The sequence below is a fragment of the Saccostrea echinata genome, unplaced genomic scaffold (assembly GCF_033153115.1).
Source record: "Saccostrea echinata isolate AGI-Se365-2 ecotype Australia unplaced genomic scaffold, CSIRO_AGI_Sech_v1 ptg000027l, whole genome shotgun sequence".
NCBI classification, from domain to species: domain Eukaryota; kingdom Metazoa; phylum Mollusca; class Bivalvia; order Ostreida; family Ostreidae; genus Saccostrea; species Saccostrea echinata.
This window is the reverse complement of record NW_026889776.1, coordinates 6,776,055-6,793,097: the sequence shown is the minus strand read 5'-3', so window position 1 is coordinate 6,793,097 and position 17,043 is coordinate 6,776,055. Positions and strand designations below refer to the sequence as shown.

At 35.4% G+C, this 17,043-nt stretch overlaps 1 protein-coding gene across 1 annotated transcript in view; it reads right to left on the bottom strand.

Moving 5' to 3' along the window:
* Positions 1-16,830, bottom strand: part of LOC133193148 (uncharacterized) — a 30,063-nt gene extending 13,233 nt beyond the window's left edge. Inside the window, exons 1-13 of the mRNA XM_061329117.1 lie at positions 16,776-16,830; positions 16,110-16,412; positions 15,741-15,929; positions 15,309-15,482; positions 15,039-15,101; positions 10,611-10,706; positions 10,078-10,116; positions 9,573-9,713; positions 8,534-8,665; positions 7,981-8,124; positions 5,523-5,675; positions 5,245-5,415; positions 776-889 (exon numbers count right to left, since the gene is read on the bottom strand). Coding sequence (XP_061185101.1) covers positions 776-889; positions 5,245-5,415; positions 5,523-5,675; positions 7,981-8,124; positions 8,534-8,665; positions 9,573-9,713; positions 10,078-10,116; positions 10,611-10,706; positions 15,039-15,101; positions 15,309-15,482; positions 15,741-15,929; positions 16,110-16,412; positions 16,776-16,830 — 1,774 coding nt within the window. The remainder of the gene's footprint in view (positions 1-775; positions 890-5,244; positions 5,416-5,522; positions 5,676-7,980; positions 8,125-8,533; positions 8,666-9,572; positions 9,714-10,077; positions 10,117-10,610; positions 10,707-15,038; positions 15,102-15,308; positions 15,483-15,740; positions 15,930-16,109; positions 16,413-16,775) is intronic.
* Positions 16,831-17,043: the final 213 nt, after the last annotated feature.

Sequence of the window (17,043 nt, the reverse complement as noted above, 5' to 3'; positions counted from 1 at the left end):
GATTAACTTCCGTAATGATTTTGTTTTAAATTTCACGCATAGAATGCAGATTTCAAAAAGAACTGAAACTTATCTGAAAGTGACCACGGAACCTTATATCATCGATTCTAGTTGCGAGTCAGCTATTTTCGACATAACAAAATGAATTAGACAAAAACAGTTGTCTCTCTTAAAAATTTAACTTCCGTAACGGTAATTCAGGAAAGTTTTTGCTTTAAAGGTATAAATTGATTTATTATTTTGGGAGCGAAATGCTTCATACTTTTGTTTAATATCCTAAAACAAACTTTGATTTTAACTATTGAAGAGAATTTTAACCTTTATTGCTGGGAATTAACTTCCGTAACGATTAACTTCCGTAACGATATTTTTCCCGAAAATTTAATTTAAATTCGGATCCATGCGAGACTTCATGAATCATACTTTAGCGTTCTTTACTGAACATCAGAAACGAAAAATTGGTCAAATTCAGCTTTATTTAAAAAATAATAAGGCTTGATCAAGCATTAACTTCAATAACATTACCTTAAATTGTTGTAAAAAGTTAACGATACCAGATTTGTGGACAATTCTTTGTTTTCAAGTTCACTGATATGTCCTTAAGAGAATTATGATATTCATTTTGCTATTTGAAACAATTATTTTTTCATATTTTATACTCTGAATTGGTCCATTTATCGTAGAATGACTGAAATGTAATCAATATGCAACATCATGTGCATCAGATACTCAAAATTTAGGATTTTCCCGTTAAATAAGCCCACACAGTACAAACCTGAAGGAATTACACATGAGCAAGTTGGACATCCACTACCTCCATTCCTATAGCCTAACAGACAGCCCCGGGGACAGGAGAGAGCTGTCGTACACACGAGTGTCTGTACAGCAACTGTAACAGAACTGTCACCGTCAATGTAATGAACAAAACTGTCACTGTCAATGTAATGAATAGAACTGTCACCGTCATTGTAATAAACAGAACTGTCACCGTCATTGTAATGAACAAAACTGTCACCGTCAATGTAATGAACAGAACTGTCACCGTCAATGTAATAAACAAAACTGTCACCGTCAATGTAATAAACAAAACTGTCACCGTCAATGTAATGAACAAAACTGTCACCGTCAATGTAATGAACAGAACTGTCACCGTCAATGTAATGAACAAAACTGTCACCGTCAGTGTAATGAACAAAACTGTCACCGTCAATGTAATAAACAAAACTGTCACCGTCAATGTAATGAACAAAACTGTCACCGTCAGTGTAATGAACAGAACTGTCACCAATGTAATGAACAAAACTGTCACCGTCAATGTAATGAACAGATGTAATGAACAGAGCTGTCACCAATGTAATGTACAGAACTGTCACCGTCAATGTAATGAACAGATGTAATGAACAGAGCTGTCACCAATGTAATGTACAGAACTGTCACTGTCAATGTAACGAACAGATGTAATGAACAAAACTGTCACTGTAAATATAATGAACAGAACTGTCAACGTCAGTGTAATGAACAGAACTGTCACCGTCAATGTAATGAACAGATGTAATGAACAGAACTGTCACCGTCAGTATAATGAACACAAGAGGCCCATGGGCCACAATGCTCACCTGACTCAATATGGCCCTGCTGTTCTTCATCAGCTGTTCTTCATCAGCAGATTTCTTCTCCTGTATATTCATATGTAAAGCTTTGATCACCTGTTCTAGGCATACCCTACCGCCAGGTGCCATGTTTTGAATGAAATTGAATGTAAACTTTCTGAGGATGCTTCTATATTCATATAACTAATCATGCATGGCTTTGCTGTTCTTGAAAACGGAATTATTAAGATGTCTGCCACCCTACCCGGCCGGGGTCATTATTTGAACAAACTTGAATCTACACTACCTGAGGATGCTTCCATATCAATATGACTAATCATGGCTTTGTTGTTCTTGAGAATAAGATTTTTAGATTTTAAGATTTTTAAAGATTTTCCTATACACGTATATGTTCTTTGTAAAACTTTGATCCCCCATTATGAACCCAACCTACTACTGGAGGATGCCTTGAACTTGAATCTACACTACCCAAGGATGTTTCATTATCAATATTGTGGCTTTGTTGTTCTTGAGAAGAAGATTTTTAAAGATTTTTTTCTATATATTCCTATGTTAAACTTTGATCCCCCATTGTGGCCCCTCCCTACAACCCGAGGGTCATGATTTGTACAAACTTGAATCTACACTACCTGAGGATGCTTCCATATTAATATGACTAATCATGGCTTTGTTGTTCTTGAGAAGAAGATTTTTAAAGACTTTTTCTATATATTCCTATGTTAAACTTTGATCCCCCATTGTTGCCCCTCCCTACCCAACGGGGGTCATGATTTGTACAAACTTGAATCTACACTACCTGAGGATGATTCATTATCAAATTGACTAATTGTGGCTTTGTTGTTTGAAGAAGATTCTTAAAGATTTTATATATATATATATATATATATATATATATATATATATATATATATATATATATATATATATATATATATATATTCCCAGGGTTCTCATTAACGCAAGAATCTGCGTCCTAGACGCAGCAAAATTACTTGGGACGCAAGGTTCTTAAAAACGATGCGTCCACTGACTCATGATCGGACGCGTCCTCGTTAGCGAGAAAATTCGGGTGATTTCGAAAACGGGGAATTTAGATGATTTGTCAAAGAAATATTTAATCGAAACCTTCCTGTAACTATCATAAAGTTTATCCAAGAAACAACTTTTCTTATAACTTGTTTCTATTTTTTTTAAACAGGGATTGATCATATTAAGATATTTCATGTTTATTAGTCCACAGTCATAATAGTGTCGCATGCCAAACTCCGACAGCTGTAAACACACTGCAGTTTTTTTTTTTTATAAAAAAACACTTTTGAATGTTGAGTGTTATCTACATGTAGAAACCATAATTACTGCTTGTATACACAGTGCGGCTTGATTATCTCGTGAATTTCACCCAGTGCAGACCACCGACAGGATTAGTTACGCCTCATTGCACATGACACCTGTGATTGTATACAGTCAGGTACTAGTTGATTATGCAACAGTTAATTTTAGCTTTATAAACACCAAGTTATTTTTATGGCAATTGATTACGCGTGTATTTTAGAATATGGCTTGAATGCATTACCAGTTTATATACTTGAATATGTTAATACTGCGTAAACAAACTGATAAAATGATAAAGATTTTTATTGATGTTTGGATGGAAGGATACTGCAATAATTTAGTTGGGACTCAACATAATTTTTTTGGGACGCATCAAATTTAGCTTGGACGCAACCTTCTCAGAAATCTTGAGTCCTGGGACTCAAGTTAGCAAAATCCTAGTGAGAACCCTGATATTCCTACGCAGAAATTTGATCCCCCCATTGTGGCCCCACCCTACCCCCGGGAGTCATGATTTAAACAAATTTGAATCTACACTACCCGAGGATGTTTCATTATCAATATGACTAATTGTGGCTTTGTTGTTCTTGAGAAGAAGATTTTTAAAGATTTTTCCTATACATTCCTATGTAAAACTTTGATCCCACATTGTGGCCCCACCCTACCCCCCGGGGGTCATGACTTGTACAAACTTGAATCTACACTACCTGAGGATGATTCATTATCGACATGACTAATTGTGGCTTTGTTGTTTGAAGAAGATTTTTAAAGATTTTTTTTCTATATATTCCTATGCAGAACTTTGATCCCCTATTGTGGCCCCACCCTACCCCCTGGAGTCATGATTTGAACAAATTTGAATCTACACTACCGAAGATTTTTCCTATACATTCTTATGTAAAACTTTGATCCCCCCATTGTGGCCGCACCCTACCCCCGGGGGTCATGATTTGTACAAATTTGAATCTACACTACCTGAGGATGATTCCACATCAATATGACTAATTGTGGCTTTGTTGTTCTTGACAAGAAGATTTTTAAAGATTTTTCCTATATATTCCTATGTAAAACTTTGATCCCCCATTGTGGCCCCACCCTACCCCCGGAGTTCATGATTTGAATAAACTTGAATCTACACTATGTAATAAAGGTTCCACACAAGTTTCAACCTTTTCAGCCCCGTGGTTCTTAAGCAGAAGATTTTTAAAAGATACCACTAAATTTTCCCGAATTCTTAATTATCTCCCCTTGAAAGAGGGCATGGTCTTTCATTTTAACAAACTTGAATTCCCTTTACCCAAGGATGCTTTGTGGCAAGTTTTGTTGAAATTGGCCCAGTGATTCTGGAGAAGAAGTCGAAAATGTGAAAAGTTTACAGACGGACGGACAGACAGACAAACAGACGGACAGACGGACGACGGACAAAATGTGATCAAAAAAGCTCACTTGAGCTTTCAGCTCAGGTGAGCTAAAAACTGTCACCGTCAATTTAATGAACAGACCTGTCACTGTCAATGTAATGAACAGAACTGTCACTGTCAATGTAATGAACAGAACTGTCACCGTCAATGTAATAAACAAAACTGTCACCGTCAATGTAATGAACAGAACTGTCACCAATGTAATGAACAGATGTAATGAACAGAACTGTCACCGTCAGTATAATGAACAGAACTGTCAATGTAATGAAAAGAACTGTCAATGTAATGAACAGAACTGTCACCGTCAGTGTAATGAACAGATGTAATGACAGAACTGTCACCGTCAGTGTAATGAACAGATGTAATGAGCAGAACTGTCACTGTCAATGTAATGAACAGAACTGTCACCGTCAGTATAATGAACAGAACTGTCACCGTCAATGTAATGAACAGATGTAATGAACAGAACTGCCATCGTCAGTTAATGAACAGATGTAATGAACAGAACTGTCACCATCAATGTAATGAACAGATGTAATGAACAGAACTGTCACCGTCAATGTAATGAACAGAACTGTCAGTGTAATGAACAGATGTTATGAACAAAACTGTCACCGTCAGTGTAATGAACAGAACTGTCACCGTCAATGTAATGAACAGAACTGTCAATGTAATGAACAGATGTTATGAACAGAAGTGTCACCGTCAATGTAATTACTAGTTCATTTAATATAGCACAGTGGAATGATACTTCAAGTATATACCTCTAAATCTAACAAAACAATACGTGAGTATAGTAAATCAAAGCAGCAAACAAACACATATCCAAACAAAGAATATTAAATGATGTGGTGTTTTTCTTTATTTATGTGATTAAAAACCTGTATGACAAGCGCAATGCGGGCATTCCTGTCCAGGGATACTTTGAAGAGCATATCCGGTTCGACAATTAAGCATACAATGAACTGCTTCCGGACAATTCTTCAAGATACTGTAGACGTTTGGTTTACTGGTTGTGGTTGCGATGATTGAACTTTCTGTTCTTCGTGGTGCTAATGAAATGCAAAATGTCAAAATTTACAAGGATTTCATTTAAACATTGACATATGTATATTCTCTGATTAAATAATTTTAAGTTCAAAGGATTATTAGTGCTTACGTGGAAGACATTGACATAAAGGGCATTGTTGACTTCCGGTGGATTTGAGTAAGTAACCATAGCGACAATTGGTCATACACCTCACAACATTATCCTCACAAGAATGCTGATGTACAACCACCACTTTTTGGGTAACGACAGGTTGTGTGGGTGCTGATGAAAATGGTATTCTATTAGACCGATTTATATTCGGTCATAAAACGTTATTTTTATTAATATCTTTATCTAAATATTAATAGTATGACTCAAAGTAAAACAAGATGTGTTTGTGAAACACTATGCCCCCGTATGGCAGCTTATGTCGAAGGTTAAAGTTTCTCAAATGCAAGTCAAAGTCCAGGCCAAAAGATAAAAAATGTTGATACCCAAAGAAAGATCTTGTCTCGAGGAAAACACCTGTGGAATTTGAAAGACCTAGATACAACTGTTCAAAAGTTATGGTGAAGGTTAAAGTTTTTTAAATAAAAGTCAAACGTCAAGGTCAAGGTCAAAGTGGTTGGTATCAAAAGGAAGATCTCATCACAAGGATTACATATGTGAAGAATGAAAGCCCTAGCACCAACCATTCAAAAGTTATGGCCAAGGTTAAAGTTTTTGAAAAGTATGTCAAACTCCTAGTTCAAGGTCAAAGGGTCAAAGTGGTTGGTATCCAAAGGAAGGTCTTGTCACAAGGATTACATATGTGAAGTATGAAAGCCCTAGCATCAACCATTCAAAAGTTATGGCCAAGGTTAAAGTTTTTCAAAAGTAGGTCAAACTCCTAGGTCAAGGTCAAAAGGGTCAAAGTGGTTGATATCCGGAGGAAGGTCTTGTCACAAGGAATACACATGTGAAGTTTGAAACCCTAAGCACCAACTGTTCAAAAGTTATGGCCAAGGTTAAAGTTTTTCAAAAGTAGGTCAAAGTCCAAGGTCAAGGTGAAAAGGTCAAAGTGGTTGGAATCCAAAAGATTTCACATGTGAAATATGAAAGTCATAGCTCCAACCAATCAAAAGTTATGGGCAAGGTTTAAGTTGACAACAGACAGACAGACAAACAGACAAACAAACAGACAAACAGACAGACAGGACAAAAACAATATACCCCCGGGATCTTTCGATCCGGGGGCATAAAAAAAAATATATAGTATTCTATTACATCTGCAAGTTAAGAATTTTTAATTCCATACACTAAGACACCTTTCAGTATCAATGACACGGGTACATCATTGTATATTGCAACAAGATGTGTGTATGAAACAATGATGCCCCCGCATGCCAGCTTATGGCGAAGGTTAAAGTTTCTTAAATGAAAGTCAAACTCCAGGTTAAGAAATAAAAAATGTTGGTACCCAAAGAAAGGTCTTGTCTCGAGTAATATACCTGTGAAATATGAAAGTCCTAGTACAACCCGTTGAAAATTTATGGCGAAGGTTAAAGTTTTTTTTAAAGTAAGTAAAACGGCAAGGTCACGGTCAAATGGTGCCCAAGAGTTCTTGTCATATGTGATACACATAATCGTGAAATGTGAAAGCCCTAAAACCCAACGTTCAAATGTTATGGCCAATGTTAAAAATTTTTAAAAGTAGGTCAAACTCCAAGGTCAAGGTCAATGCTAAACTTGTTGGTATCCAAAGGTAGGTCTTGTCACAAGGAATAAACATGTGAAGTATGAAAGCCCTAACTCCAACTGTTCAAAAGGTATGGCCAAGGTTAAAGTTTTCAAAAGTAGGTCAAACTCCAAGGTCAAAGGGTCAAAGTTATTGGTATCTAAAAAAACGCCTTCTCACAAGAAATGCATATGTGAAGTATGACAACCCCAGCACTAACTGTTCAAACGTTATGGCCAAGGTTAAAATTTTTCAAAATTGAAGTAGGTCAAACTCCAAGGTCAAGGTCAAAAGGTCAAATATGATGGTACCCCAAAAAAGCTCTTGTCATAAGGAGTACGCATGTGAAGTATGAAAGACCTAGCTTAAATTGTTCAAAAGTTATAGCCAAGGTTAAAGTTTTTTCAATAATGGTCAAACTCCAAGGTTAAGGTAAAAAAGATGTTGGTATCCAAAGAAAGGCATTCTCACAAGAAATACACTTGTGAAGTTTGAAATCCCAGGCTTCAAGTGTTCAAAAGTTATGGCCAAGGTTAAGGTCTCAAAAAAATTTGCAAAAGTGGGTCAAACACCAAGGTAAAAAGGTCAAATATGATGGTACCCAAAGAAAGGTCTTGTAACAAGAAATACACATGTGAAATATGAAAGCCATAGGTCCAACCAATCAAAAGTTATGGGCAAGGTTAAAGTTTTTGCGGACAAACAGACAGACAGACGAACGGACAGGGCAAAAACTATATGCCCCCAAATCTTCGATTACAGGGGCATAAAATGATTGTAAAGTACTAGTACGTTGGCATAGGGAAAACGTACCTTTTTTAGTTTTCTTCGTGATTAAGCATAATTTCCAAATGAAGCAAAATCATATACCTGGCTGGCATAAACAACTGGCACACTCTCCTATAGTGGAGGCGGGAATGAGTTGGTAACCATAGCGACAGTTTCTTACACACAAGTTCATAATCTTCTGACAGGAGGACTGCGTGACTGGAGAAGCAGTGGTGGTAATCGGATCTAAAATTTTGAAGACTAATCAACGTGCATGCTTCAGGAAGGGTATACATGTACTCCACTAATTTGATGTACCATTTACAGATAAATAGAAATTGTTCAAAACTAATGTTCGGTTCGTGTGAGAAACTCACTATTGACCATTCAGTGTTAGTGACTAACATTCTATAATCTGATATATCCCACCATTGTGTGAATTAATATATGTATAGTACTCAAACCTGTTCCAGTGTGATAGTGGCTGAAAATTGGCATAAAACAAGCCAGCAGTATGAGACTTTCAACTAACTTAAGAGAGATAAATTGTATGAATAAGCCTGTAGTCTGTGGGTTAAATTTTGTATAAATAAGAGAACAAATACCCTGTACCTTTGCAGATTATCATTTTGATGGTTAAAAAAGTAGGACGTACTAGATTTGCAAGAGCATGACGGACAACCGGATTTGTCTGCTGCACCAAGCAAGTATCCCTCTGAACATCCCATCATGCAACTAACCAATCGATGGCACACTTTTTGCTCAGGTGTAGAAGTCGTGCTGATGTCTAAATATGTTTAGAAATAATGATTATAAACACAACCATACATGGAATGCTTGTCTTTATTTTCTTTTACCTCTAAAACTGCTCGACTACTGGAAAATTCGACAAAGTAAAGACAAGCATGCCATTTATGGTTGTGTAGATAAATTATCGTAGAAGACAATGACAAATAAACAGTTTGTCAGTGCTTTTTCTCTGAAAGTGTAAATGGCTGCTTTTCTGGGGAGGGAGGGTTTTTATGTGTTATTATTATTATTATACTATGGGGCTTAAAAATTATTACAGGAAAATATACCTGTGATTACATCTCAGGAATTTGGATTACTACAACCTTCCAAATTCTACTGACCAGATTAATCACCGTCTTCTTTGGAAGACAGTGTACAGAGTTGAAGTATTTTACAGTCTTCGGACTATGCACTTCCTCTCTTCTACGATTGGTAGGAAATGCATGATGTGAAAATTTTCAATTTCAATTATTTCATTGGTTGAAATGCTGTTCAAGGCAAGGTTCTGGTAATCTAATATTCGTATGACTTAACTTTTTTTTAAAGATTTTCAATCTTAAAATAAATCGACAAAACGAACAAAAGAAAATTGCAACAAATAAAACTAACACTTTAAGTTTTATAGCAACTATTATTAACATTTTTTCTTTATTTTCATGGTTAATAGAATATTCTTTTTTGCATGCAAACATTGAAACTTGTGTTTATTCTTTCTTTCCTTCGTTTATATGGTATGGCTAATGTCTGTAAAAGATGTTGAAGAAGTACAAAGCCAAGAACTAACAGAAGTCAAGAATAATAAGGCCTGATATGTGTACATGTCAGTTTACTGTTTAAGGCTGCTAAAGACGGCAAAGCTTTTTGAAAAAGCTATACTCGTATCACTATAAGAGAGATTTTACCTGATTTCACGCATGCGCATGATGGACACCCGTCACTTCCTTTAGGTCCTAATTTGAGATCGTGTTTACAAGTCTTTATACAAAGAGTAGTAGATGGACAATCTTCTTCCTTTGGTTTGACTTCACCGAGTAGTTTCATACCTTGATCATCGGGGAAAAGGTTTAAATGTATTTTTTTTTTTAATTCCATAAAATCATAACTATAGTATAAAAGCTAATACCTGCGGTTTCCATTTTCAAAAAAGAATCATCGTTAAGTATAAAACTGCTATTTATATCAAATTATTTTATTCATAGTATTTGAACATGTTCAAAAATCTACAAAGTTTCATCGAAAGACGCCCCAAATCGAACAACAACACACATCTAATCTAGGAGTTCCTCTTGTGAACCTTATGTGCGATGTTTTGGTAGACCTTAGTACAGTTAGTTCGAGATGTATCCAAAACACTCAACACTGAACAGTTGAATTTCAAGAACCAAATAAGTCCAGTAAAATAGATACCATTTTTGGCTGAGCACTCTGGTCCAAAACAGTCTCTGCCTGTAAAATTTGAAATATCTCATGCATGACGTTTGTATTGACCAATGCAATAATCAAGTATAGGTCACATGTAGTCATTGCCATTTTTTTGGTATGTTTGCACTCCAAGGTCACCAACATAATATTTGCACATTGATTTGGCCCTCTGGTACAAAAATGCAACATTACTGTGTATTAACGCTTGAAATGAAAATTTTACAGATAATATTTAAAAGTTTATACACTGCTTCTAGGTGTTTCTTTCAAAATCTTTTACCTCTATACGTATGAATTGCACTATAATCTTCATGGATGGACCCAAATTAATGATCAAAATAGAAACTGTGTCTGTTAATAATTTTTCACATAAGTTTATTGGAGTCATTTTTATTTCGATCAGACATCTGATATTCAGTCTATGTAGGCCTTTCGTATGTATTTCTAGGTAAAAATCTGAATCTCTGTTTTGATCTATCTGACCATGGGGAGAGGTGGGGGTGATTTGAAAAACTGACCTGACTTCACATCTCCACTCGCGGCCAGTCCGAATGGACTCATAACCATCCCACTGGATCCTCCACCACCGCCAAACGGACTCGGCATACCAGCCCCTGTTTAAAATCAAAGTACTGAAACAGTAATGAAAGACGGGGTCAAATTAATAAAGAACTACGCACGCTAACTTTCGATTCCGCCTACATTTTACACCCATTTAATTCAATACTTATGTTTATCTGGCCATTAAAACTACTTTGAATACAAAGAAGAGTTAATACCAGTGTCAATTAATTAATTACTCTTAATTACATCTCTTTTTATACGAGGGGTAGACGATGTTTTCCATTGAAATCAGGCTTCAAAGCATCACCAGATTTTAAAATATTCTTGGATATTGATAAATGGCTCTTAAATCTGTTTGTACGAACAACTCCTGTAAACCTAAACATATATGATTGATAGAGTACAATTTTTTAGCTGTAAATCCCGTTTGATTTTCACAAAACATATCTTATTTGGGAAAAATGATCATTTTTGCTGCTTTTTGTCTGTAAACATATGTCCCCCTTGTGAAACAACAAAAGCTTTGATATGAATTTGTTAAATAACGATTCTTAATACACGTAAAAAGGATTTTTGTTTCATCGGGGAGGGGGATGTTTTAAAAATATTTTCCGTTTTCCATTGATTTCTATAGTGAAAAACACAAGTTTTACCAAAAAAGTTATAGAGTTATCTCTCTTTGTTTTCCCAAATAAGATGCGTTTTGTGAAAATCAATACAAATATCTACATGTATATAAATATGAAAAATTATTCAAATCTGTTAACTTTTGAAAATTGACTTGGAGGTAGGTGGGAGAACAATACCATCGTTCGCAGTTCTTCATGATTTTATAAACTTCACTAATTGTATAAGATATTTATATGGTTTTGATACTTACTTAAAAACTAGAAATTTAAAATTAAAATAAGAATAATAAAAACATTGTAACGAAATATTAAATTCACTCTGTATTAGCTTTATTAATAGTCAATGAATCTTATAGCATTGATCGAATAAAATACATATAGGTTCGAATTAATAAGATATTCTGGAAGTAAACAAATAGTAATGCAGTCAAACATTGCCCTACGCATCCGAGTACTTTTGTATCAAATTTAAAATGGTTAAATTTTTTTAAAATATTCAAACTACTTTCTTTTGTTTGATTTAGGATGTGTGTCTTTTGATCAATGCTATTTCTGCACTCTTTTTAATTCAATTGTGGTGCTAAACACACCGCTTCCGTCATAGAATTCGAATGACATAAACTAGTAAATCACGTGATCCCGTCTAAAAATGATATAATAACATTAAAAACTTAGGGTTTCATATTGTAAAACTACAATAGAAAACATTTTTTTTTGTGTAATCTAAACTGACTTCAGTCTACATACCCAGTTTCAGTAAAATCTATTTAAAGACCGTCTCAAAATACAGGTACATTTACTATAGGATTACATTGTAAACAGGTTAGTGTCGATATTTTAATTTGTACTTCGAAGCAAACTATAACAATGCTACAATGCTCATTTTGTTTAAATTGTAATATGTAATGAGTAATGAAACATTTTACATTATATGCAAGAAACTACCGACTTGTTTTTCGAAGGGGACATCTCAAAATGTAAAAATTTACAAAATTTCCCTATTGTTATGGAGCACTACTGAATATAATACCAAGGATTCACAAATACACAATAAAAGGTCCACCAAGAGAAAGTGTTTTCTTTAAAGAATTCAATCTTTTTTCATCTGTCATATCTTAATTCTGTTTAATTTATTTATATATTTTGCATTTCACTATACAGCGCAATGAAAGCCCACAGTTGGCTACCTTAAACAGAAATTGAATTGTGTTCACAATAATATTTTTTGAAACTCTAACTCTGTAAAAAATGAAACCGTAAAAGAAACTGTCGTATGAAAAACATATGAAATATAATTATGAATACATGAAAAACATAACTTAACCTTTGAACTTTTTTTATGCAAAGATAACAGAAAATTCAAAAGCAATTGTTGATTATATACTGTACATTGATAGGACTCAACGGTGGATTTAGTAGGGCCCAACCCCCCTTCCCCCCTCCTCTTTTGTAACCAAAAATATACATAAGGTTAATAAATCAATTTTTGTCGCGGGATATTGCATTAATTTTACATATTAAAGTAAAGCTAAAATAAGTCATAAAACTGTTCTTTGAAACACTTAAAACCCTAGAGCTTCCGGTGTTTCCGCCCCTTGGGCTCTCACTTCAGGCCCAAAACTGGTTGGGCCCCCCTTTTCAAGGATCCTGGATCCGCCACTGAAACTATTGCAGAAATATAAATTCTTGGTAAAAGAAATATAGAAGAAAGATTGCCAATGTCTACTTCATGTTTTAAAAATCCCGGAATACATGATCGTTTTAAAGTGTGCAGGTGTTGCAGGATGATCATGTAACTTAACACAAAAATATTGAAAATAATTGATTAATCCGAATGCTTTTCTTAATGTAATTGCTTTTCTAACGATGGCTTAAACCTCAGGGATCCGAATACACACTGTAACTCGCAAGATGAAAAATCAAGTCATCTGTGTAACCATCCTCACAATGTCAAGGTTTTGTGATTTCGGAACCACACACAAAACCTTGACATAAGTCGCTATTTAAAAGTTGGGCTAGAAAGCTACTGTTTCATTTGTTCTTGGTCTAGGACTGGAACCAATCAGAAAACAGCTTTTATTGTTGGTAAGGTTTGTAAACAAATATGACTCGTCTTTAAAATGGAAAGTGTCGATATTGTAGAATTTGTGACTAGTTACATTAAACGAAACATCGGGGATAAATTTTTGGAAGATCGTCCTCCTAAAAATCACAAAAGATATGCTCTGGAGTTGGGCCATTTGAAAACGACGGATTTGAAAAATATATTCTTATCGGTTAGTTTATAATTACCCATTACGTCATGTGTAACCACAAACCCAACTTTTAAATAGCGACTTATGTCAAGGGTTTGTGTGGAGTTTCGAAATCACAAAACCTTGACATTGTGAGGATGCTGTGTAACATGAATCGTTTGCACCGTCATATTTATTTTTCTGTCAATAACTGAGAAATTGCATAACCTTATTCAATTGTTTCCTGAGAAATAGGACCATTACTTTTAAACTAATTACTTCCCAAATAGCGGAACTCGTCAAATCTTCCCATCTATCGAAACCCCTCAAATTTTTCCAACCATCAGAACCCCTTTAATCTGCTTGTAAACGACTTTAATCACACTATGATAGAGCTGGATTAAATTTTAAGAATATGGCAGTTTCCACAATTAAGCGTTCTTTGTCCGACGAGGCAATCAGTCACTTCCATCTTTCTCGCCAGATTGTTCGGAAAAAAATGAATTAAATTTTCATGAAATTCCAGCACTGTGACAAGCTGGTCCATCAAAATGTCTAATCTTCATTGTTTTACAGCATGAAGAGGTTTTTTACTGGTGAACAAATCAAAGAGAATAGTCCATTTATGTCTCATGCAACTGAGATTTAAAGCGTGTTGACAGAATATTGTGAAATTTTACCGCAAGGAACTAATTGATAAGATAGATTGCGCAATACTGTCACTGATTCCTAAGATTATTCTGATCTATAGATTTTCTTCTTTTCTCTTACTTTTTAACTGTTTATGAATATACAGAAAAAAGCAGGAGCGAACATTTCTGGAATACAACATTACAGACATGAAATGAATGTAGCATTGAGAGAATTGATTTATTATAATAATTGTGTAACATCTCTACTAATTCCAATTTTTAAAAGCTGAACACGACTCGTAAATAAGCATACGCCATAATGGTTTCCTATCTTCGACATCAGCACTGGGATATACTCTTCGCATTCGTTACACATGACTGCTTTCTCATCATGGGTACCTGCGTGGAATGGTTATCTTACATTACCGTTGTTTACATTTTATTGCAGTTTACATGTATTCGTGTTTGTTTGTACTGACTGACGTGTGCAACCGATGTACGTTTCTTTTTCCCGTTGAAGAAGCACGTCCGTCCACACCGGTGAAAACTGATTACACTGAACCGAGATCAAGTGAACGGCTTATATAGGGGCTGTACAGCTTACGTAAAATGCAGACTAATATGGCGGACAAACTCTGCCTTTTGCGAATCGTATTCAGCTTTAATACATCACGGTCATTCACATTAGGCTTATTTAATTATCGTAATCACAATACTGTCTTAAACCCCCTAGAAAGGGTGTTACTTTAAAGGAACTTGAGTGTCCATTTCTTTGTAGAAAAGCATTGAATCGACTACATTCAGATACAATCTAGCGCTACATCTGGAAAACAACACCACATAAGAATAACCACACCACCACCTTTCATATATATAACGTCATATACCACTTGCTGATCCCGATCCTGATCCCATTCCTGCTCCGGGAAACATTGGATTAAATCCAGAGCCTACATTAATGTAACTTAGATCATTCAAATCAACATTAACATTTTGTCTTTTGCATATAATTCTTTCACTTTTATGGATATCCATCAAGCTTTTTTACGTTCTGACAAAAGTCACTTCATTTGATTCAATAATAACATTTGTTATTTAAATTTTCTTAATGTTTTCAGTGGCAACCATCAAATATTTATCAACTGCCAGGTGAATACCTGATTCACTCCCAGAAGCTCCTCCAAATGGACCTTGGCCTCCAGAACCAGACCCAGATGACCCAGTTCCAGCACTACTGCCAGAACCACTTTCCGAATTCTTATTCCCGGTTCCGTTTTTCATTATTTCCATTCCGATTTGCCCTGTTTGTTTTGGCGTGTTTTTGTTGTCATCTACAAAAATATTACATATATTAACTGTCTATTTGGTATTTTAAAGTAGTACATCATCAGCTATTTCTTTAAAAATAAGTGACATTTTTTCTACATTTTAGCATGGCGTTGCGCCATTTTTTATATGAAGTCATGCCCTATTTGTGCAGCGCTTTGCCCTATTTGTGTAGCGTCAATTCTTTTTGTGCAGCGCTATGTCCTTTTTTGTGCAGCGCCATGTCTTTTTTGTACAGTCACAATGATGGATGAGATTTTCACCTTTCTTGACACATTTACAGGTCTGACATCCGTCCTGGCCCTTCTTGCCTAGCTCATACCCCTCCTTACATGACAACATACAGATGAGGGTCTGGACACACTGCTTATCCTTCTTATTTTCCTCCCCCTGTTGTTTATTCTTCTGTTGCTGTTCTTTTTCCACGTGACCTGGCGTTCGCATGCCATTGGCTGTGGAAATATAAAAATCCTTTTCCTGATTAAAATATCACAATGACATTATTTCCCGATTAATAAAGTAAAAAATTACTTTTTTCCTACTAGATATATGGATATGAAATAATGGAGACCAAAGACTTACATGTAATTATACTTAGAAAAAATATTCTAGAAACATTCACAAAATGATACCTGGACCACATGGACACGTCTCGCAGCCATTTTGGTCTATCTCGTGACAGTATTGTGGACATACGATATTTTTGAGACACTGTTGCTGACCCATGTGGAGTTTTCCGTTCTTCATAAACATGGATGGCAGCCCATTTCTCCCGCCCCCAGCAGTCATTGTCATCATACTCTGCATGAACCCCCCGCTTCCACCTCCTCCTTCCATGGCATTTATTGACCCCGAGTACGGCGTCTCAAAAAGTGAATTTCCCTGATTAAATGGGTTAACAAAAGGCGGTGGATCCTGCCCCGTAGGACTTGAATCTGGGGGAAAACAACACAAAACAATAACGGTAAATTAATTAGTTTCTTCTCATAATTAATTTGGAGCATTTCTTCTGGAAAAGTACGTATGAACCTATTAAGGAGCCTCAGCTGTACAGTTAATAATTTTGTGCATGCAAGTGTAATGGCATCTATATTGTATGCCTTCACTCAAGTGATAGAGTTCGTAAATTTTCCTATATTTCGATAGAAACAAAATACTGGAGTAGAAGTTTAATTTTTCTCTCTAGTCAAAATTTTTGATTCTAAGTATGATAACAAAATGTAAAGATCTCACAGGAAAAAATAAAAAAAGAAAGTCGACTTAAATGCACTTTGGCGGACCTCGAAAACTGCGCTTACATAGGTCCTTCGACAACTGCGCATACAATGGGGACCTCCATAACTGCAGATACATACTAGGAACTCAACAAATGTGAGTACGTAGACGGAGACCTCGAGAAGTGCGCGAACATACGGGGATGAAATATTTACATCCACATGAATATTATTTCCTTTAATTCTTATAAAAATCATTGCCGTTGATCAGTCCATAAACAACATTAAGCAAGCTACCTACATAGATTTCTTAAGCAACGGCTGTTCCATCAATTATTCATACAATGACATA